Consider the following 24002-nt stretch of genomic DNA (forward strand, 5'->3'; position numbering starts at 1 on the left):
GCTGGTCAAACGTAGTCAATCTTGAGGAGTGTCGGCGGACGGCACCGATTCTGTCATTGGTGTTGCGTCAACCTTTATCCACTCTGTGTTATAAAAGTTCTGTGATGTTATTAAAATATTAAAATGCATTTTAATAAATGTATGATTTTGTTTTATTTCTTCTGATCACCTATTTAACTGACTAGGTACCTTTCATCGTATTTCGAAATAATATTAAACATTTACCTAGATTTTAATTTTAATTGTTACACAGACACTTTTAGGTAGGTATCATTTAACTGCATAGTTTCTTCAACACTCGCATATTGTAGGATGTTAACAGAATTACACACAAAAAAGTCTAGAAGTTTCTAGTTACAACAAAGAGACCTTAGAAAACACCACGTAGTAAAGAATGTGTTACCCGAATAATGCTAGAGTTAAGAAGCTAATGAAATGGCGTTAAAGAAAAACAATTTTTTTTCTTGGCCGATAAAAATGAAAAACCCCGCCCTGAATGAAACAAATAACTTCGAAAAATAGGGCATAATAGTAAACCTGAAATATATTTTTCCTTCTTCAAATTATGAATAGGTAAGTACCCGAATCAATAGATGATCAAGGCTACTACGACTACGGTTCAATTAGACTGTTTCCACTATCATTAGTGTGATTGTCTATTTAGGTCCTATTGTTTATCATTATTAATTTATTATTCATAACAGCCACTTTATCTATGTCTTCGATGACAAGTTGCTTAAATGGGGTTTACCCTAAACGTAGTTTTCGTATTTTAAGATCTATCTTTGGTATCGCTCATACCTACAACTCTATGGAATATTTTCGAAATAAAATTACGGATACGGACGGTTTAGTGAATAATTAATTTATCTGGCTTAGTAGCGCCTAATGACCTCGCTTTGTAAACCGGTTTATATCAGGTCAGGACTGTGGAAAAGATCACCCCATTCTATGAATGAAATACACGACTCTATCTACGGAAACGTGTTATCATTTAACGTAGAATATTAATTTTATTGTCACTTTGTTTCTAGAAGTGTGTTATTTAATATCGCCTTCGTTTTGGAAGTAGGTAATTAATAAAGTGGGAGGCTCCAAATGGTTCGTGTAATATTACACACGGTGCTGCTCGCCAGTTCTGTTACTTGAACTTTTCTGGACACGCTACCGTGTGTCTAGATTTGAAGCAGGTGGGTTCTTCTTACCTCCGTGAAATACCTATTTACCTACCTGCACATTAAATTTTAAAAGAAATGTTTTCTTTTTTGCTTCATCAAACAAATACTATGGTCTACGAAATTGGTTATTTATTTGCATCAGAATCATGCAGAAAAAATGTGTAATAGATAAAAAAAATGTTTTATCCATTTGTGGGTAGCAACAAATGTAATTTTCAATTAATCGGTAGGTAGGATTTATTTCAATAAAAAGGTCAATTATTATAAAAACAAAAATCTAATTAATTATTTCATAATGACAGGTGCAAAAGGAAGAGAAAGACAGATAAAATTAATTGGGTACAAAAGAGTTTATTACTCCGGATTCGTTTATTTATAAATTTATTTTAGACTGTTTATACATATAACCACGTCGCGGACGAATGTCAATTACTACAAATAAGTGTGATAAATTTTTAGATTAGGCATAGTTCAATCCAAATGGCCAGATAATTTGGCTCAAAGTTCAAGCATCCGATAGGACAAGCGTTCCTTAAGGAAAGTCAGAGTATTTTCTAAAGGTTTAGGTAGGTTTCCATTACGCAGTTACAGTTAAGATAATTTTGTTAGGTAACATGTTTAACAAAAAAACAGTATCCGCGTACCAATTAGTATCGAAGCGACAAGCGCTTGGAAACAAATTGCATAAATATTTACGCGAAATAGTATCGCATCATTTGCGTGCGAAAGATACTCACGTGGCATGCAATATGGTTCGTGATTGAGAAGTGAGAAGAGTGATAGTAAACTTGAACAGTTTTCTGATCCACTTACATTATGAATGACCATCAGAGGTTCTTCGCGTGTCATGTGTCGTACGTTGCTCTCGCGCGCTACAAATCGCTACTTAGGTACGATTGTGCGTAATAAAATAATCAATGTTTAGACTATTTTTATACCAACGAGAATATTGTATCCGTGCTTAAATGCCAAGCTGCTAAAACTAACACAATATTATGATAATGATAAGTAGAAAAATTTAACCAAAATAAGTATAAGGAAGCTGTTTAGAAATGAGGAAGTGAGTTCACTACTTGGGGTTTGTACTCGTATTTCGTGAAGTATAGCTAGAAATTCCTGTAACTAATATAAACCATATTACAGATCTTTAGGTAAGACGTGGGTAGTATGAACTGAAATTAATAAATATCAAGAAGATTTTCTTTCAGTTACCTACTCCAGTCTTTCGATAACATAGACAAATGTAGAGTTTTTATAAACTGAAAAGATCAATTCCTGCCTACCTAGCATTTCTTTGCTTGGTTTAAAATATTTGGTTATGGGACAAAAAATTAAGAAACCCCCATTTCATTTCAGATTATTTTATTTTCGTGTGTTTTTACATCCACAACTTACAAATACATAAAGTTGTGCTAATCATAAAATGCTGCATCGTATCGTACAGTATGTGAGAACTACAAATAGGTACCTATCTAGAAAATGATTTACATACATTTTAAGTCTATAATCTAAAAGCATTTAATACATAATTTTGAAATTTTTAGGGGAAATGTTTGGATGACAGAAACCTTTAGAGAACGTATATCACATAGATAAAAGTTAGCTCATCATGTCCCATAAGTTTTCAGCACCCACCTAAAAGTATGTTCTCACAACTTTAATACCTATATTATTAATAGCTACCTAGACTACCTACACAATCTAGCAAATCTATAAATTAATACAAAATATTCGTCTTTAGACAAACTCTACAAAATAAGTTTAGAATATCACTTTAAACATATTTATTACTTAATAAAATAATATCGAGATCGTAGAGCGATTCTAAAAATTAGTTATTTATTTTAAAAATATAAAAATTGAAAGTATATGGAAACAAGGAATGCCTGTAGGGTAGTTGAATATTAAACTATCTAGTAATAACAGTACCAGTGCAATAGTACCAGTTTCATGATAAAGGCTGATAGTTTTATAGTCAAGCTTATAGCCTCAAAGTCTTCAAATGTCCGGTAGATGACGTAGGCACTAGGCACAAATAATCACTATCTACCCTCCATTAACCATTATTTCGTACGGCTGTTGGGATAACACATAAGTATTTTCGGCTCTACCTCTCGCATATTAGCATCGTACAAATAAGTAGATCCAAAAATGATGTATAATATTCTAGGAACTAGATTCGCTAATGCTGATGATTGTAGCAAGGCTTTTTGACACCGTAAGCCTGACTATAAAATCGGCTGAACATTTTGAAATTTTCGTAGAATAATATCTCAAATGTTAAATTATAAGATGATTTAATTTTAAAGTAAAAGGTACATTTAAAAGCATAATTAGTGTAAGGCAAGCACTTTGTTTGTTTAGGTATACTTTTTTATACATTAAAAAGTTTCCATAGGCTCTAGGTAGTACGGTAGCACTTAACCTACGTCATACTTGTTGTATGTTAAGTTTGATATGTCTACCAAAATCTAGCGATAACAGGATGGCCTGCTGAAAGGTTGCATAAATAAAATTAATAGCTATCTTTATGATATCTTTGCAATTTGTAATGTTTATAATAATAAAATTATTAAATAAAAAACAAAGAAAGAGGAAAAAATGTGACCTTTGAGTTATGGAAGAAGAACTCAATTTACGTAACAGTGGATCAAAATTGACGTAAGTAATAACATTTTGTTATTATTTTGTTTTATTTTATTGATAGGTAGGCACATAAGTGCATCCGTAGTTTTATTTTCATTATGTACTCGTATATGTATTAAAGTTCAAGCAACACACTTTAAAAGTAAGGAATTGCTTCTGTTACGTTATTGGCCCTTCAATACCAACCTACTCTTGAATTCACTAACGAATGAATGCAGAAGCAGAATAGAAGAAGGCACTCATTATTCTCGGCATTCTGTTCAGAAAATCCAAGAATACCCCATGGTTCTATCTAAGGGAGTGTAAATAAAACTATGGCGAGTTCACGATTGAAAAGGCTTGCTCTGTCGACTAGAGTATGAAAGCGCCCTAAGAACACATATGACATAACTAGCTTTCCGCCCGCGGCTTCGCCCGCGTGGAATTTTGTCTGTCACAGAAAAACTTTATCGCGCGCGTCCCTGTTTCAAAAACCGGGATAAAAACTATCCTATGTTCTTTCCCGGGACTCAAACTATCTCTATGCCAAATTTCATCAAAATCGGTTGCGAGGTTTAAGCGGGAAAGCGTAACAGACAGACAGACAGACAGAGTTACTTTCGCATTTATAATATTAGTTGGGATAACAAACAAATCATAATTGTAACGATCTACAGAAGCGAATTATTGAACGACTTTTAATATTATTATGTTTTATTTCACTCATAGGTAATATTATGTTAAATAGTAACTGAGATCGAACACTTGTTCCTAATCGTCAATCTTTAGGAACGTTATCCATTAATTAGATATGTATAGGTAATTATTATTTACAGAATTACTTATTTATAATTACATTATTTACATGATCAGACGTGTAGAAAAAATTCGGAGGTACTATTTTGATTGTAGCTAAAATGTAGTAAAATGAATTAGTATTTTCACTTCATTCTATCGATAGAGTTATTTGTACAGAAATTAACAATAAGTCTATGAAAATGAAAATGGAAAAATGGAATTTCACGAAATAATTTTTTTTGGAATAAACTTTTCTTCTTCATTATTTATTAACTGTTGAAAAAAACACGCTACAGTAATAATATGGCACTAAAAGATTAGCGATTAAATGAAATATAGCAGGCATTTGCGTCTTACATGAACTACTTTTAACTGGTAAAGTAAGTGCATATAATTTAAAGATAATCACATAACAAACTTTGAATAAATACTTTAGTTAATTGTAAATATTCTTATCACAACTCATTAATGAAGCCATTATTTGTTATTAAACTTATTTATTTAACGCAACGATAATTACGTACCAAAGTACTTCATTAACAAACAAATTAAGTATGTGCCTATCTACAACATTAAAATTAAAGCAATAGTTAGGGAGGCGAATAGGGGAATTTTCGGCAATACTCGAGCTTGGCAGTTTAAGATATGAGAGATACCTTAGACCTAATAGAACAACCTTGTAAAGTATTTAGCTCTATATGTAGTGACGCGCGCCTAGGATAGGCGATCAGATTAGTAAAATAAAATGGATAGTCTGAAATACTCGAGCGCGTCAGATTAAGATATTGGGGGTTGATTTTAGTGTTTAAAGACTAAATTTAACTAATCTGACGATAAGTCCTTGACGCCGCCGAGTTATAGGGTCGCGAACTTGTAAAAAAAAAAAGTTAATCCGGCATTCTCGAGCGCGATTTTTTATTTTTTATTTTGAAGAATATAATCTAAAACTTACTAAAAATACAAAATCTGCGGGTTTCCGCATGACCGGAAGTGTGGAGAAGCCATTTCGTCTTCCTAAGAACGCGTTACGGCATATAAGTCGCGAACGATACATTTTACAAAAAAAAAGTTTAAATAAACATTTACGTTGGTTGTATCTATCGCTTTATTGACATTCTTAAATTCCCCATTTTATCAAGGAGAAAGAAAGGAAAAAAAAAGAAACCAAAAACCTTTTTCGGTCAGATTAAGAGAACCCATCAACATTTTTGTCAGATTAAAAAAATATGCTTTCAGGATACCGAGATAAACCTCCCCTATGAAAATCTGACGCGCTCGAGTATTTCAAAAAAACTTTTTTTTTTTGCGTTTTCAAAAATTCATCGTAACTTATCGTCACGCCGAAATCGTCAGTTTTTTTAAAGGGAGCTTCCTTGGGGCCTACTTAACACCCCTTCCGAAAATCTGAAGCGCTCGAGTAATTTTTTTTTTTCATTTTTGACTACTTTATATGCCTACCCCCACCACGCAAACCGGCAGATTAGTATACCGTTGTTATCAGAGGCACTCGGGGCATACGTAGTATGAATATCGAGAATGCCCAAGTAACAGTTTTTTTTTACATTTTTGAAAAACCGTACACGCCAAACCCACCGCTAAAATGGTTTTTGCCATACGAGCTTTTCTTTTCGAAATTATTTTATCTTTCGATTTAGATAGGTCTCGACGGCGCCGTTGAATTACGCCATTTAGCTACCTCGCCTCCCTAACTACAAGAAACGTTCTATAAGGCGGTAAATGAGTCCTATCGTACGTAATAAAATATAAAACTTAAGAGTGCAATTCAATGAGAATGAAATTCTGGATTGCGAGCGACATAACAGGGTGAAGAGATTTTTCATATGAGATCTGTAAGCAAGAGCATGGGAAATAACAACCATGATTGCTTCATTATTTACCTAAAGTAGGTACATTAAATTAATGAGACATTTGAACTGCAAAAGAAATGTGTAATTTCTTTAGGACTGTCAAAGTTTGTTACATGGTTTGAAGATGACGTTTACCTTAGAGATAAATATTAAAGTATTATTAGAAATATAAAATAGCGTAATACGTTTTTGTAAGTCGCTATTCGTAAGGCATAAGATAATGTACGGTCGGCAGTGAATCCACCTACAACAAAATTAGGAATTTCTGCAATTAATATTGATCTTCATAATTTTAATAACTGGTAATATGTCAATCACAAGTTACATAATTACTCCCATTAACCTCACCGTTAGTTACTATAAGACTCGGTTTCTACCAAAGCGGAGAGAAGAGGTTTCGTTATTTCCACAATATCGCCTCTCCTCCACACTTTGGCGGAAACAGGCCTACTGTTTGTAGCTACCTAATGTTTGTGTTAGGACTGGGTTCACTATAATAGTCCGAAGAGATCAACGGGGATCGGAACTAGCGACTGTCAAAATTCACAATTGATATAGTTGTTGCAATTCACGAAGGCGAGTGAGCTTTACATGGGTGGTGGCTCGCTACTGTTCGTTTTTCAAAAGTTTTGATAGACATTACACTATAGTTATATGCATGCACACGTACACACACAAGTTAAAGCCACTCGCCTTCGTGAGTTGCAAGAACTATACTGAAACTGTTGAACTATTGTCGTGTAGAACCGGGACCTCAGTCCATCGATCAAATCGTGAAAAATTTCGAATTTTTGGTAGATGAAGTGCTGGCGATTGTACTTTTAGTTTATCAGATCTCACATTATCTGATCATTTAATGTAAGGCAGTAAGTAGGTTAGTAATATTGCCGATAGTGGTGGTAGCCGGCGGGAGGGTAGGCAGAGGCGGCGTGGGGTATATTCGGCGGCACGGCGACACCGCCTGCGGCCCTAGCATGCTGAGGAGCAGGTATGACACTAACGAACCTGACAGCAGCCCGCCGTTGTAGGATAACGTCATCATGTTACCTGAAACAAAGGACAATCATAAGGTCGTTAATGGTCATGTACTTTTTTTAAGTTGCCTGAAGACACTGAGAGGTAAATAAGTGGTTAATCATGATCATTCATGCATAATCATGTATTTCCTCCGCCATTTTCTGCAGTTTGGCACCTCACGTCACACATCATTTTACCGAAGTCAGCCCTATGGCTTCGGCGCAGTACCGATCACTGACGTTTGTCAACAAAATGGTGCTCGACCCTTGAGACAAGCTAAATTACACCATATTGTTAATGACATTGAGCATATTTTTTTTTAAATACCTTCGCGAAGTAAACGTTCTGTAGGTACATAGTACTTATTATTATTCTGTGCCATTAGGAAAGGGATCCACCCGGATCGTCTTTCGCGAGCTGTCATCGCCTTTCGCGCGCTGTCAACCGCGAGGCGAGGTGTTTATGTCCAACGATTTTGAAACATCAAGTGGCAAAAATTAAAAACTAACAACCCGTATTGATAGTAGCGCCCTCCATAAAATGTCATAATCTTGTCAGAAGGTACCGCTTGGGTAAAGAAATTTCTCCAGTGTTGCCGTGCTTTGGGAGACTTGGAATGGTTGTTCAATGTGGCAAAAATCGGAACTAATAATCCAGAATTTTGTTGTTAATAGCTCCACATGCGCCATTTATGATACTAATCGCAAGCACGATGCTTCATATTCACTTACCAGCAATTTCTCGGTGCTCTCTGCCCACTCGCGAAGGTGCCATTATCATCGGCACTGAGCCAAATAAGCCGTTACTGAAGCCCAACACTACGGAGAACATAATTGGGTAGACCTGTAACAAAAAAACGGGTTTATATACATTTAAATTGGTAAACAGTAAAATGTTATTGTAGTAAAATTTAAAGTTGTTCCTTTAATAGAGATTCTTATTATTTTATTAAACAAATCATTTTTGAGAGAGTCTATTCTAAAACATTTTAGTTGTGGTAGAGTCGAAATTTTGTTCACATTAACCCTTTATTTTGCAGAAGACCACGAAGAAAATCGATTTAGTCTAAGGAGATGCAAACTGAAGTGCCAATTGACTGCTCGCTTGTCGCAAAACTGATAACCATTGGGGTCGATGTACTCTTAAGTGGAATCAGCGTCTCAGCAAGCGTAGAGTAGGATGCGCTCTTCAGTTAGGAGGAGGAGCGATATAATTATAAGCACAATAAAATACATGAACATAATGAGTATAAGGATGTATACTTATTTATTTACAGTTGATCACAATTATTATCGAATAATGTATTTGTGCAAAAGTCAGGGCTTGAAATTGAAAAGCCTTTAGTCAGAAATATTATTTGATTAACATATTATTATAAGTTTGTTACAAAAACGGTCGTTAATGTCCTACGTTATCTACGGAATCAACTTAGCGCAATAATTTTTGCGACATTCATAATTTTGAGATTCGGGTAATCGTCCTACTTCACCCTTCGTCGTTCGCCTGTTGGAAACGTGTAGGCAACGGTTGGAAAATAAATCTAAGAGGAGGATAGAAACGTAGTTTGCTGGAAGTGTGTAGAAAACGGTTTTGATAATGTATTATCAAAACCGCTGTTGTTAATAAAAAATTACTGGGAAAAGCTTATTTTAATAAAGTGACGTACATTCGGTACATTGTTCAAATTGTACCTAATCATATCTCTGTGCAATTTACGTCTCCAACGATATGCGGGGAGTGCCTCGGGGCTGCGCACAGCAGTAACAAAGGTACCAGCAACAGTCGAACCCCGCTGGCCATCAGCAGCTGGCTGCGGCTCCACTCGTACGGCCACGCCGCTGCTAAATTACATTCTCACAAACTTTTGCGTGTATAATATTAGTAGGATTACTAAAGTGTGCGACTTACGTCTCCAACGATATGCGGGGAGTGCCTTGGAGCTGCGCACAGCAGCAGTAAAGGTACTAACAGCAGCCGCACGCCGCTGGCCATCAGCAGCTGGCTGCGGCTCCACTCGTACGGCCACGCCGCTGCTATCATTACGTCCTCACAAACTTTTGCGTGTATAATATTTGTAGAATTACTAAAGTGTGCGACTTACGTCTCCAACGATATGCGGGGAGTGCTTCGGGGCTGCGCACAGCAGTAACAAAGGTACCAACAGCAGCCGCACGCCGCTAGCCATCAGCAGCTGGCTGCGGCTCCACTCGTACGGCCACGCCGCTGCTGTCATTACATCCTCACACACTTGCGTATATAATATTTGTAGGATTACTAAAGTTTGCTACTTACGTCTCCAACGATATGCGGGGAGTGCCTCGGAGCTGCGCACAGCAGTAACAAAGGTACCAACAGCAGCCGCACGCCGCTGGCCATTAGCAGCTGGCTGCGGCTCCACTCGTACGGCCACGCCGCTGCTATCATTACATCCTCACAATTGCGTGTATAATTGTAGGATTACTAAAGTGTGCAATTTACGTCTCCAACGATATGCGGGGAGTGCCTTGGGGCTGCGCACAGCAGTAACAAAGGTACCAACAGCAGCCGCACGCCGCTGGCCATCAGCAGCTGGCTGCGGCTCCACTCGTACGGCCACGCCGCTGCTATCATTACATCCTCACAAACTTTTGCGTGTATAATATTTGTAGGATTACTAAAGTGTGCGACTTACGTCTCCGACGATATGCAGGGAGTGCCTCGAAGCTGCGCACAGCAGTAACAAAGGTACCAACAGCAGCCGCACGCTGCTGCTATCAGCAGCTGGCTGCGGCTCCACTCGTATGGCCACGCCGCTGCTATCATTACATCCTCACAACTTTTGCGTGTATATTTGTAGGATTAGTAAAGTGTGCGACTTACGTCTCCAACGATATGCGGGGAGTGCCTCGGAGCCGCGCACAGCAGCAGTAAAGGTACCAACAGCAGGCGCACGCCGCTGGCCATCAGCAGCTGGCTGCGGCTCCACTCGTACGGCCACGCCGCTGCTATCATTACATCCTCACACACTTTTGCGTGTATAATATTTGTAGGATTACTAAAGTGCGACTTACGTCTCCAACTATATGCGGGGAGTGCCTCGGAGCTGCGCACAGCAGTAACAAAGGTACCAGCAACAGTCGAACCCCGCTGGCCATCAGCAGCTGGCTGCGGCTCCATTCGTACGGCCACGCCGCTGCTATCATTACATCCTAACAACTTTTGCGTGTATATTTGTAGGATTACTAAAGTGTGCTACTTACGTCTCCGACGATATGCAGGGAGTGCCTCGAAGCTGCGCACAGCAGTACCAAAGGTACCAACAGCAGCCGCATGCCGCTGGCCATCAGCAGCTGGCTGCGGCTCCACTCGTACGGCCACGCCGCTGCTATCATTACGTCCTCACAAACTTTTGCGTGTATAATATTTGTAGGATTACTAAAGTGTGCGACTTACGTCTCCAACGATATGCGGGGAGTGCTTCGGGGCTGCGCACAGCAGTAAAAAAGGTACCAACAGCAGCCGCACGCCGCTGGCCATCAGCAGCTGGCTGCGGCTCCACTCGTACGGCCACGCCGCTGCTATCATTACATCCTAACAACTTTTGCGTGTATAATTGTAGGATTAATAAAGTGTGTCACTTACGTCTCCAACGATGTGCGGGGAATGCCTCGGAGCTGCGCACAGCAGCAGTAAAGGTACCAACAGTAGCCGCACGCCGCTGGCCATCAGCAGCTGGCTGCGGCTCCACTCGTACGGCCACGCCGTTGCTATCATTACATCCTCACAAACTTTTGCGTGTATAATAATTGTAGGATAACTTAAGTGTGCTACTTACATCTCCAACGATATGCGGGGAGTGCCTTGGGGCTGCGCACAGCAGTAACAAGGGTACTAACAGCAGCCGCACGCCGCTGGCCATCAGCAGCTGGCTGCGGCTCCACTCGTACGGCCACGCCGCTGCTATCATTACATCCTCACACACTTTTGCATGTATAATATTTGTAGGATTACTAAAGTGTGCGACTTACGTCTCCAACGATATGCGGGGAGTGCCTTGGAGCTGCGCACAGCAGCAGTAAAGGTACTAACAGCAGCCGCACGCCGCTGGCCATCAGCAGCTGGCTGCGGCTCCACTCGTACGGCCACGCCGCTGCTATCATTACGTCCTCACAAACTTTTGCGTGTATAATATTTGTAGGATTACTAAAGTGTGCGACTTACGTCTCCAACGATATGCGGGGAGTGCTTCGGGGCTGCGCACAGCAGTAAAAAAGGTACCAACAGCAGCCGCACGCCGCTGGCCATCAGCAGCTGGCTGCGGCTCCACTCGTACGGCCACGCCGCTGCTATCATTACGTCCTCACAAACTTTTGCGTGTATAATATTTGTAGGATTACTAAAGTGTGCGACTTACGTCTCCAACGATATGCGGGGAGTGCTTCGGGGCTGCGCACAGCAGTAAAAAAGGTACCAACAGCAGCCGCACGCCGCTGGCCATCAGCAGCTGGCTGCGGCTCCACTCGTACGGCCACGCTGATGCTATCATTACATCCTCACACACTTTTGCGTGTATATTTGTAGGTTTACTAAAGTTTGCGACTTACGTCTCCAACGATATGCGGGGAGTGCCTTGAAGCTGCGCACAGCAGCAGTAAAGGTACTAACAGCAGCCGCACGCCGCTGGCCATCAGCAGCTGGCTGCGGCTCCACTCGTACGGCCACGCCGCTGCTATCATTACGTCCTCACAAACTTTTGCGTGTATAATATTTGTAGGATTACTAAAGTGTGCGACTTACGTCTCCAACGATATGCGGGGAGTGCCTCGGGGCTGCGCACAGCAGCAGCAAAGGTACTAACAGTAGCCGCACGCCGCTGGCCATCAGCAGCTGGCTGCGGCTCCACTCGTACGGCCACGCTGCTGCTATCTGAACCGAAAAACAAAACAATTGACTGCTATAATACAATGTTTATGAAGAACGAATGTCATTTGTTTATTCTAGTTTGTTTTATCTTTGCATTTTATGGGATTGCGTGTTATGTTCCTGACTATTCCCACCTCTCATTCCCACCACTGCAACTCCTATGTAGCCAGGATTTACAGCATGTTATGTAGGCTTATCCACTCTGTTCACTATTTAGATGCGGGTCTAAAGCCACAATAAGATAACAAGTTGAGCAATATGTAATTGAAGCTAAGCTAAGCTGACATTACAAAAAAAAACTGGTCCTTAGTAAGTTCTTTTAAGCACAGCAAAGTTGCTGGAATGCTCTGAGTTGAATATAGAGATTCTTACACTTGATAAATCTCTTAATGTAAGTACATAGTTACATTGATTACCTTTTTGAAACATTAAAAGCATTCATACAACTCACCTTCCCAATAAAGTCGAACAGATTGAACGCCGACATGAGTATAATCGGCATCCAGGATCCGAGCCGGCAGGACGGCACTTCAGACGCGATGCCGGGGTACAGGCTCAGCGTCGTGAAGTACACCAGCCCGATGGACACCATGTAAGGGTAGATGGCCCGCGCCACCGCCCATCTGGCCAGCACGCCGCCTGCGGGTGAGACACGTGGTGACTAGCTTAGTGTGAGTTTATATCAAACGTCGGAAAAAAATAAATTAAAAAAAGTAGCTCACTTAGGGTCAAATGGGCGAACTTGTATACTTAAAATAACCTTACTTATACACCCACAAAGTTTGTCTAACCTCCCGCCAAACACCCTGTATATGAAGATTTTAGTTCTTGAAAGTTTCCGCTAGGGGTGCTGTACAATCCGTCATACATTTAATGTCACTTTTTTACGCAGTCGACATCGAATGAATTTGACTTAAACTCACTCTACGCTCCTAGTTCAGTGATTGTTTAATGTACAAAGCAGTGAAATGATCCTGACAACTGACACAAATGACATCAGTGACACACGTGTAGCCAGTGTCAGGGTGAGACTGATAGTACCTATATGTACAGGGTAAACGAGTGAAGTACACCAGCCCGATGGACACCATGTAAGGGTAGATGGCGCGCGCCACCGCCCATGTGGCCAGCACGCCGCCTACGGGTGTAAGGTAGATACTTTAACCAACAAAAAATACCCCCCTGTCCTCGTCCCACCGAGTAAAAGGTTTGCAAAGCTGAATGCGCTAGATTCCGTAGCTATACTAGGCGATGTGATGCTCCCAGAATGAATTCGAAATTCAAAGCATTATTAGAACCAGCTTGTTGCAAACCAGTTTTGGGTATCTAGAATCTAAAATACTAACGATGTTGTTACCTACTCAGGCGTTTTACCTCTGCTCTGCTAAGATCAGCGCGGATGAACGATTTATCTATGTTGCTGAGTATCTAACCAAGTTGGGCTAATAATGCTCAGATAAAAACAGAAATAAAGCTTGAGCTATCTTACGCTTGAATGCCCTCCAGGAGGTGAGTCTCTCGGGCGCGCGGCGGCTCGAACACGAAGCGACGTCCTCCACCTTATAGCAGGGCCGCGGCGTACACAGGGTTCCCGAAGTTAAATGTACTTGATTCCGTAATCCGTTGCTATAGAGCCTGCACCCTCTTCGCCTATACTATAGGGGAAGTGTTACAGGGTGTTACCAGCCTACCAGCTAAACGAATTCGAATTTTGAGTTTTGGAGCATCACATTAGAATCAGCCGCTTTGGGTACCTATGATCTAAGAAAAAAGGCAGAAATAAAGGCTACATTCTCACGTTTGAAAGCCCTCCAGGAGGTGGGTCTTTCGGGCGGCTCGAACACGACGTCCTCGACCTTGTAGGAGGGCCGCGGCGTGCGCAGCGCGGGCGGCGAGCTTGGAGCCGGCGACTGCGCGCCCGCCGCGCCCGTCGGAGAATACACCGGGTTCGCGAAGCTGAATGAGCTAGATAACGTAGCTATAGGCGAGATGGGTGTGATCCAGCATATTGAATTCAAATTTCGGAGCATACTATTAGAATCAGCAGCTTTGGGCACCTATATTCTAAGGAAAAGGCTAAGACAATAGTGGGTCTCTCACGTTTGAAAGCCCTCCAGGAGGTGGGTCTTTCGGGCGGCTCGAACACGACGTCCTCGACCTTGTAGGAGGGCCGCGGCGTGCGCAGCGCGGGCGGCGAGCTTGGAGCCGGCGACTGCGCGCCCGCCGCGCCCGTCGGAGAATACACAGGGTTGGCGAAGCTGAAGGCGCTGCCTTCTGTCTCAGCTGAAAAAATAGCATAGTCTGGTTAAGGTATTTAGGCCCGATTCGACCAAAATTTTATCCGAGAATAACTTCTGGTATAACTGGCACACCGACAGTTTCAGTATGGGAAATATGTCAAAACTGGCGATTTATTCTGAGATTAATATTAGTCTTGTTTGGTCGAATCCACCCTTAGCATATTATGGAACGAAGCTCAAATATTAATTTTCCTTCACATTTGTCACTTATTGGTTTGTGTTCTTTAAATGCACGTACCTACCAATAGAACACCGTGGCTAAGAAGGTGGTAGGTAATAACAGTAGGTTCATTACACCTACCTTGTCCATTTGTCGACAATGCTGGACTTTGCAGTTTCAGAACCCCGTAGCTTCCTTCACCAGCTTCACTTTCCATCTGAAAAACAACAGTGTAAAATGAATATTTTCGAAACCTTATAAGACACAAAGCTAAAGTAGGTAATAATTATGTTATAAGATTTCAGATCACGATTTTTTTCAGACAGACAGAGACAGATCAATTACTATTATGTAGGCACAATTTAAGTATGCTTCATTGCTTCGCGACATAGCGATCATTGGCTAATGGATCCAATTAAATAATTTTAATTAGTCAAGGTCCCCGAGTCCCGAGCGTCGTATTACGGATGATATCGAATAACTTACGGAAGGAGTAGCTATTACACATTTCAATCTAATACTAATATTTTAAATACTAAAGTCTATGTTTCTGCCTGTCTAATTAATCTGATTTAAATGAAATTTGATATAAAGAATGATACCTAGTCTGAGACCCTGGGAAGAATTTTACATAAGTAAATTATCGCGTATTCAATTATAAGGCGATATGGAAACATATTTTTTAAGAGGGACACGCGCGCTAAAGTTTTTCTGTAACAGCCTAAACTCTACAAGTATGTACTTAGTGCAGGAAGAGCGCATAAACGAGTAAGTTTCTGCGGTAGTAGAGCGGGAGGGGTGTGCGAAACTTCAGATGTGTATATAGGTACATAAGGTAAACGGCTACTAGTTCGTGATAGTACGTAAGTTCGTAAGTTTTTTTTCTAGCTCAAATAATAAGCAAATGGAATATTATTTCTAAAAACTATTCATTACTACAAAATCTCTATTATTTAAGCTATCTAAAAAACCAAGTACCAACATTGTGGCGCCAAAAATGAGAGCAATACGAAGCTTCAAACTCTCAGAGAGCCAAAAAAATCCGTGCGGCTTGCAAAGGTTGCTCTCACCGTAAGGTTAGCGCTCCAACTTCTTAAGCTTATAAAAAGGCGAAGGAACGTCCATTTAAATAAAACTTGTAATAGTGGTTTCATGTGTTCCTTGACAATTGATTTGGCTTAGAAAAAAGTTATATGAAAACGTAGAATTCCTTTAAAATTGCGATTAATTGACTCACGAAATAGCGTACATTTTATTTTTCGGGTGTCCCCTATTTCGTGATACTACCGATTCAAGGATATTATGGATAACATTTTGATGCTTGGTTTTTAAATAATTATTTATGATAATTTAAATGTAAGTTATGAAACAAATAATGCATTTATTTAAGTTTCTCATGACCTAAATTCGGTATATGTTTCGTTCACTAGAATTTATATGACACGAGTCTGAAGTTCACATAAATGACCAATTTTAAGATAAATTAGCATAAGTAGTACCAGCATAATTTTGGTTTTATTTCGATTTATTTTATTTATCTTTGTTTATTTGTATTGTATATGGGATAGATAATAGTTAACTGACACATTTTGACAATAATCCATGAATTTTACTTGGGGAATTTGGAATAATCAGTACCTATCACGAAACAAGGAACCGTATTATTGTTACTTTTTTCCAAGTTCGTGATATATAAATGTATGGTGTTAGGTACTTTTATGACACATACCATCAAAGAAATCGACATATTTTTTAGTTTTTAATACTGACCTACCTAAGAAATTAATTAATTACTTACTTTTTATTATGAGTCATTGGCGTATCTGGGGTTATTTTCAGGGGGGGGGGGGGGCTACCCTCACTTGAAACAGCTCCAGGGGTGGGAATATGGGGAGAAGGGGGGGAGGGGGTTAGTCCCCCCTTCCTCCCCATAATCCCACCCCTGGCATCTAATGGCTTGTGTAAATATTTTCACATACTTATCGTTACAAATAACCAAATCAAAATTTTATGGGTACGAAGAGGGGGCGGGGGGGTAAGGCCCCCCACATTTCTATTGGTTAAATAAATATTTTCACATATCGCCAGAAATAACAAATCAAAATTTTATGGGTACGAAGGGGGGGGGGGTAAGTTTCTCCCCCCCCCCCACATTTCTAATGGTTATATAAATATTTTTACATATTGTTAGAATTAACAAATCAAAATATTATACGTAGGTACGTACCTAGCTAGACTCACATTATTTCTTATTAATATTTCAGGTAAGTAATATCGTCAATTTCACATAATAATAATTTTAAAATTATTAAACCCTTAATCATTATTAAAATATCCTAACTGGATGCATAAAACCTTATCCCGAAATAGGGGACATGAGTTCACGAACTTAGAAACAGAGCAAAATTTTGTCACGAAACAGGATCCAAACAAGAGGTCCACAGAACAATTAATATAAAAAAAAGTTCAAACTATATAACTATAAATTATGTATTAACTTACTGTCAAAAGACCAAAGTTTAGCATAAAAAAGTTTTCATACTGATATCATGCTTGGTTATTTTTAAATAAAATGTTAAAGTCGTAAGAGCCTTAATATACCGAAGTAGGGGGCACTTACCTTACCGTAACAATTTATTATTATGTCATTCCCTCCGCACCGCATGATAGGAACTTACTTATTCAGTTAACACTTCGGTGGACAGTACAAGTTAAGAATTACTTCCCAAATATCACTACTTATGTCATGAGTGTCAATGTAAAACGAGTAAAAACTATGATGTCTATAGGCGTTCTGTCGTATCATCCTTTACTACCTGAACGCCCGTGGACTATACTGTCCATCAATGTGTGAACCTGTAAGTTACTGTACCAGAGTAGCGTCTTCAAGTCTTCTCAAGTAGTACTGTACCAGCGGGTGTCTCATCACCACGTGGTGCAGAATGGAGTGCCCCAGCAGTATCAGTATGGAGAACACTGCTGAGGCTGACGGAATCCGTATATGGGAAGGTACTAGTAGTTAAACGCATAACTGAGTAGCCTGCAGTAGTGAGAGAGGGGTGTGATTTTCTTACGTCACATGTCACTTCTCCCGCATCGCTCCAAAACCGAAGTAACCTACTGAGATATGAATACTATGAATACCTGTAGTAGTTAATATAGCGTACCAGAGTAGCGTCTTCAGTAGGGTTGAGGTGCAGCTGAATGCGCCGCTTGTGCCGCGACTCATTCGTCAGCCTCAAGTAGTACTGCACCAGAGGGTGTCTCATCATCACGTGGTGCAGCATGGAGTGCCCCAGCAGTATCAGTATGGAGAACACGAAGAACATAAACGTGCTGCGGCGAGGCTGACGGAACCCGTATTTGGTCAGGATTCGGTCGAGGGACACCCAGAATCCCGCGGCGCCTAGAGATAAATTGCACGCAGTTTGTACGTTATGTGATTTGTTAAGTTAGTACCTACTGGTTCAAGTGGTCGATTTAAAAAATAACAATCTCCTATGGAGTTTTAAATAGCTTGAATAATAAAATTAAATGGAGTCATGAAAGTAGGTAATTTTATTTTAGTAAAGAGAATTTTATAACGCTGTGAAAACTCAACGCGTCTCTACCATAAATTTTGTATGGACTAAGAGAAATATCTTATGACGCAGCTAGTTTCGTACCTACTCAATTTTGTTATTTCAAAATTACTCAAAATCGAATTTACGGCATATTGAAAGGTATAACTCTTTTTTGGGAAAACAATTTTTTTAAAGTTGTGTCTTGGAATACAATTGGCTAACTCAAAATGGACAAAAAAAGTAAATAATAATTAACTTACTCTCTCCAGCCATCACCGCCTGCGTATACCGAGGCGGCAGGCACCCCGTGAACCCATAATACGAGGCCTGTTGCACCGTACAGCCGAAAGCCACCACTCCAATGGCGACCAAGTTGATGGTGTACGAGACCTTCGTCGAGAACCCGTCCCAGCCGATGTTGCAGACCGCTACGAATAGCATTGTCGCTAACGATACTAGGATACCTGTAAATAACATGTTTTACTGTGAGTTCTTTACGAGATCGAATCAGAAATGAGGAGATCCGTAATCGAACTACAGTTGCTGACATAGCCCGACGGATTAGCAAGCTGAAGTGGCAATGGGCAGAGCACATAGTACGCAGCTGACGGCAGCAAGGTTCTGGAATGGAGGCCGCGTACCCGAAAACGCAGCGTGAGACGTCCAACAAGGTGGCCTGACGACATCATTAAGGTAGCAGGGAAGCGCTGGACGCCGGCCGCTCAACATGGAAAACATTGGAGGAGGCCTATGTTCAGCAGTGGACGTCCTATGGCTGAATGATGATTGTAAGTAGGTACGCCTACAAGTACCTACTCGCAGATCGAGACACAATAGAAATCAATTGTTGCTGTGGCCTCATGCGACCGCTTAGGGTTCGATTAGACACACGTCTAATTTTACTTACTTTATGAAAGCAAGAATATAGGCAGGTTAAGTTTATGATTTTTCCTGAAATATCGCATCCACCTATAAATTATGTGTATTATTTAGTTTAGTGAACAACACGACGTATCAACGACATCTTGAATGTTTCCCGTTCGGTAGAAAATGTGTTGATTTTTAATATGCATTTAAGGATGAAAAGGAACTATTTGCACCCTAAAATTAAAAAAATGTAGAGACAAACCATGGAAAGAGTTGGTCTGGGATGATGCTCCTAATTATATTCATTGTATGAGTTATCGACATTTTTCAATTAATTCACACGTGTTTATCACGTAATAATTTAATTGGATTGGACGTGATCTTTTGTCTGTCCAATTACCTACCTACAATGCGATTCTAGCAAAAATCGTGTGTATATCCTCGTTCATACCACGGTATTCATACTACGTACGTTAAACTGAACTCTACAAAGGACCGGCACCATCCTCTTTTCTTTTTTTCCTTTATAGTTTCGTGCGGTTTGCATTATGGCCACTGGCTAGTGTTAAAAAGAATTGTATTTGTAGAGTGTTTTTCTTTTGTTTCTCAAATAAAATACGATAATATTCGTTTGTTTCTCTCACTTACCAAATGTGATCCTAGTGTTGTAGGTAAACAGGTCTAGCAGCAGATTGTTGGCGACGACGGCCACACACGCTGACGCGATGTATACCGTCGACATGTCGAACATGATGGTAGTGTTGGGGTAGTGGTGCTGGAAGTAGTCCACTGCCATGATGAAGCTGGAAAAATTAAGAAAAATAGGTGATTGATACGCACTTAATTATTTATGTATTTTTTCTTTTATTTGATTCAAGGCGGATACTTTCTTATTCTTTAAAATTACGAAAATCTATCATTAACACAAGTTCAACGTTGTTTGTGATGCTATGTTAAGCATTTTCAAGAAAAACTCACGAAGGTAGAGCCGCTTTAAATTTCAATAAAAAAGTTTACAGACCTGTTAAAAGGCAGTAAGAAGGCTGCGCCGGCGACGAAGAGAGTCACATAAACGGAGTTGTATCTATCCGGGGGCGGAGCGCTAGGCTCCGTCATCGGAGCAAGGGGCTCCCCGCGCGCTGCCCGAATCGCCTCGATGCGGGCGTACCCGCGCCCTAGAGTCTCGTTCATGTCTGCACTTGTCTACTCTATGACCATTTTTTAACAAACACTTTTTTCACTAGTCATATTTCACTACACTTGCAGGATAACGCGCATTTAATAAGTATTTACAAATATACGCAGATTTATAATTACGCGAGTTAGCCTCAAATGACATTAAAAACAAACACTAATTTCACTGTACACACGTCCACTGTGTTACCTAACATTTTTTTCTATAGATTAGCGTTTTGTCCTACCCAATACTATAATTTGTGGTGCTGTCTTTCGATTCATAATGGTGCAAATTGGTTTTGAATTGATTGCTCACGTGGCATAAGTTGTATAGTGTCATTTATCGAGTTACTTTCTTATTGTCCGCCTACATTTACTGAGTGAAACAACAACAAATAATTCGGCCGGTGCAAGTTGACAGCTGGAAGGTCATCAGAGCGCACGCGCGCCCTGCATTGATTTTCAGTGATGAGAACAGCTGACTTTAGTGTACTGAGAGAGGTGAGGCTCCTTGACAGAAAAAAATGCGAACAGTGATTTTCGAACAACGTTTTTAAAACAAAGATAAAGATAGTAACTGCGATTCATATTATGCTCTACTTTTGTAGCTTTGCTGTAAAAATAGAGAAACAAGACTATCTAGGGTCATTTTGCTGGATCGCGGCCTTGCGTTATTTCTCGGCCTTTTAGAGGATCAACTGCATAAATATTGGAATGATAAGAATTCTATCTCACTCTTCCCAATGTGTTGTGGTTCTTTAAAAGTATAATAGTTGCCGAATGCAATGCCTATACAAATTGGTCGGTTATCCCTATCCGCGTACCGGAAATAAATCGTCCATTTTGCTCGTCACGCTGCAAGCGCAAACACGTACGTCAAGCTGCGTAGAAAATAGCGAACAGGTCCCGCTTCAAATGTAAGTACCTATTACAAGTTTACAATTAATTTATTACTATTGTGATTGTTCTTGAGTGATCATTGTTGTTTTATTCACTTTTTTTTGCATTTATTTTGGGAGTAAATTACTTTTAATACCCGTTTTATTTGGTGGCCGACAACTAACATAATACATTTTTAGTAAAGTTGGTTTGCGGCCGGGTGGTCGCGGTAGGTACTAACTCACTGAGTGAAATAAGTTTGTTTTCTTTTCAATTATTAATGTAAATAAAGTTTAGTTTTGTGCGAATTTTTTCTATTGTTGGGGTTGGTTTAAATGCTATGGTTGGTTTACACACACACACACACACACACACACACACACACACACACAACGGAGCAAATGTCGTCATCTTTATTCACTGTTCATGTCTTCTCATTGTATACATTCAACCTCACGGGTGGGACCTGGAGTCCTGAAATACAGGGCTGCCCTACATTAGGCTCCAGTAGTCCAGTCACACCATTCTCTATTCCTTCATATGTACTTATGTGTAATTCTAATTGTAACTTTAGATGTAATGTATAAGCCCTATAAGGTGTGAAAATAAACAATTTTATTATTTAAAAAAACTAACACATGCAAAAAAAACAAATCTGATTCGCGGCCGTTTAAAAATCATGTGAAAAAAAGGCGGCCGTTATCTGAATATTGAAAATATACTTAGGTGCCAGTTTACGGCCATTTCTTTCACCCAGACTATAGTTGTTTGAGGAGATCCGTAAACGAACCAAAGTCGCTGACATAGCCCGACGGATTAGCAAGCTGAAGTGGCAATGGGCAGGGCACATAGTACGCAGAACTGACGGCCGATGGGGCAGAAAGGTTCTGGAATGGAGGCCGCGTACCGGAAAACGCAGCGTGGGACGTCCACCTACAAGGTGGACCGACGACATCGTAAAGGTAGCAGGGAAGCGCTGGACGCAGGCCGCTACCAATCGATCAACATGGAAAGCATTGGGGGAGGCCTATGTTCAGCAGTGGACGTCCTGTGGCTGAAATGATGATGATGATGATAGTTGTTTGGTTAATTTTTAAATAATTTTTGTTGTTACAGATGTCTCCCAAAAAACTCAAGAAAAAAACTGTGAATTACACGCCAGAATCCCTACAGCAGGTATTAATTTCGCGATTATTATAAATTTAAAGGAAATTCGCGAAGCCCAAATCCCAATCAGGGAAGCATCTCGTAAATTTGGGATTCCGAGATGTACAATTCAAGATCGATTAAGTGGCAGAAGGACTGATGAACTAAAAAAACAAGGCCCCGAGCCAGTGCTAGGAGAACAAGGTGGAAAAAAAGTTGTAGAGTGGCTTATAAATATAGCAAAATGTGGTTTTTCAATCAAAAAACCAGAACTGTTAGATACTGTGAAAAAAAAATTAAAAGACTTAAAAACGCCGAACCCTTTTAAGGATGATCGTCCTGGTCAGACATGGTATCTAAACTTTCTAAAAAGACATCCTGAAATATAGTGTTGATTATTTAAAATACTAGTCTTACGCTCAAATGATGGAAGATTACTTATGTTAGGTATGTTAAGAAAAATTTTTAATGTAAACCAAACTTAATTTGTTGCAATATAAGTTGATTGAAAAACTTTTGTATGTAGTGTTTTATTTCATTATTAGCAGAGATGATAAATGTGTTTAACTATAAGAGCAGAATAATTGCAGTAAAATGAAATTGTAGTATGTTAGATTTATGGAAGAAAAACAAGGAATTACAGGTTTGAGTATGGTAAGAAAGGAAGAATAATAAAGTAGAGGAAGGAAAGAAAGAAGAACAGAGCGAAAGAAAAGAAAAAAAAGTTTGTTGCAGAAATTAAAGACGAAGGTAAGTTGGGAGGAGAAGGTAAAATGCTGTAGAGATTAGAGACGAGATTGTAGTGCGTGACCCCAGATTAGAAGAATAAATGCTGTGGAAATAAGAGATGTTAGTGTAAGGTTAGTTAGGTTAGACGAATATTGAGGAGAAACGTGATTTTTAAGAGTAAAGTCATTCGAGTAAAAACACTATCATTATAGGCAATGAGTGAAAAGTGTAAGAAAACTCAAAAGAACATGAAACACTCTTAAGTAATATTGTATGTAAAATTGGCGACCGCAAACTGACTCTAGGGTGGTCGCGAATTAAAAAAAAGTGGCCGTTAATCGGCATTTTGAGTAAGTTTTCAGGAAATTATTTATTAAAAAAAACTATTAAAATATTCCTTAAATACTAATTTCTTAAAATAACTTGATTATATCTGCTACACCTAGAGAAACAATCAGAACTTCAATTATGAATGTAACATACTAATTTCAAGGAGCAAAAATGGGAAGTCGCTTAAAAGGCCGCCAACCGGCGCAATGACCCTACTTCAATTATATCTTCTTGTACACCTAAAATGTCTTTAATTAATAAATTAATAGGTAAACAAGAACAAACTTGAACAAATAATTTACATTCTAACTAGATAGGTATAGTCCGTATCAATCGAGTTTGGCAAACTTTGGCAAACATAAGTGCCACTTGTGGTCTAAACTGAATAAATATTTTTGATTTTGATTTTGAATAGGTACAAATGAGACCGACTAATATTGACATCAAAAAGTTTGTTATTTCAT

General features: G+C 39.6%; 1 protein-coding gene across 1 annotated transcript; it reads right to left on the reverse strand.

Moving 5' to 3' along the window:
• Positions 1-2523: 2523 nt before the first annotated feature.
• Positions 2524-21365, reverse strand: LOC135077302 (equilibrative nucleoside transporter 4). The gene is made up of 10 exons (XM_063971834.1): positions 20300-21365; positions 19927-20081; positions 18672-18875; positions 18016-18254; positions 14990-15065; positions 14489-14671; positions 12840-13027; positions 12263-12391; positions 8218-8329; positions 2524-7516 (listed from the first exon to the last, which is right to left on the reverse strand). The coding sequence occupies exons 1-10, from the start codon at positions 20467-20469 to the stop codon at positions 7323-7325; spliced, it is 1650 nt and encodes a 549-aa protein (XP_063827904.1). The 5' UTR covers positions 20470-21365; the 3' UTR covers positions 2524-7322.
• Positions 21366-24002: the final 2637 nt, after the last annotated feature.

This window comes from Ostrinia nubilalis, chromosome 13 (genome assembly GCF_963855985.1).
Source record: "Ostrinia nubilalis chromosome 13, ilOstNubi1.1, whole genome shotgun sequence".
Lineage (NCBI taxonomy): Eukaryota > Metazoa > Arthropoda > Insecta > Lepidoptera > Crambidae > Ostrinia > Ostrinia nubilalis.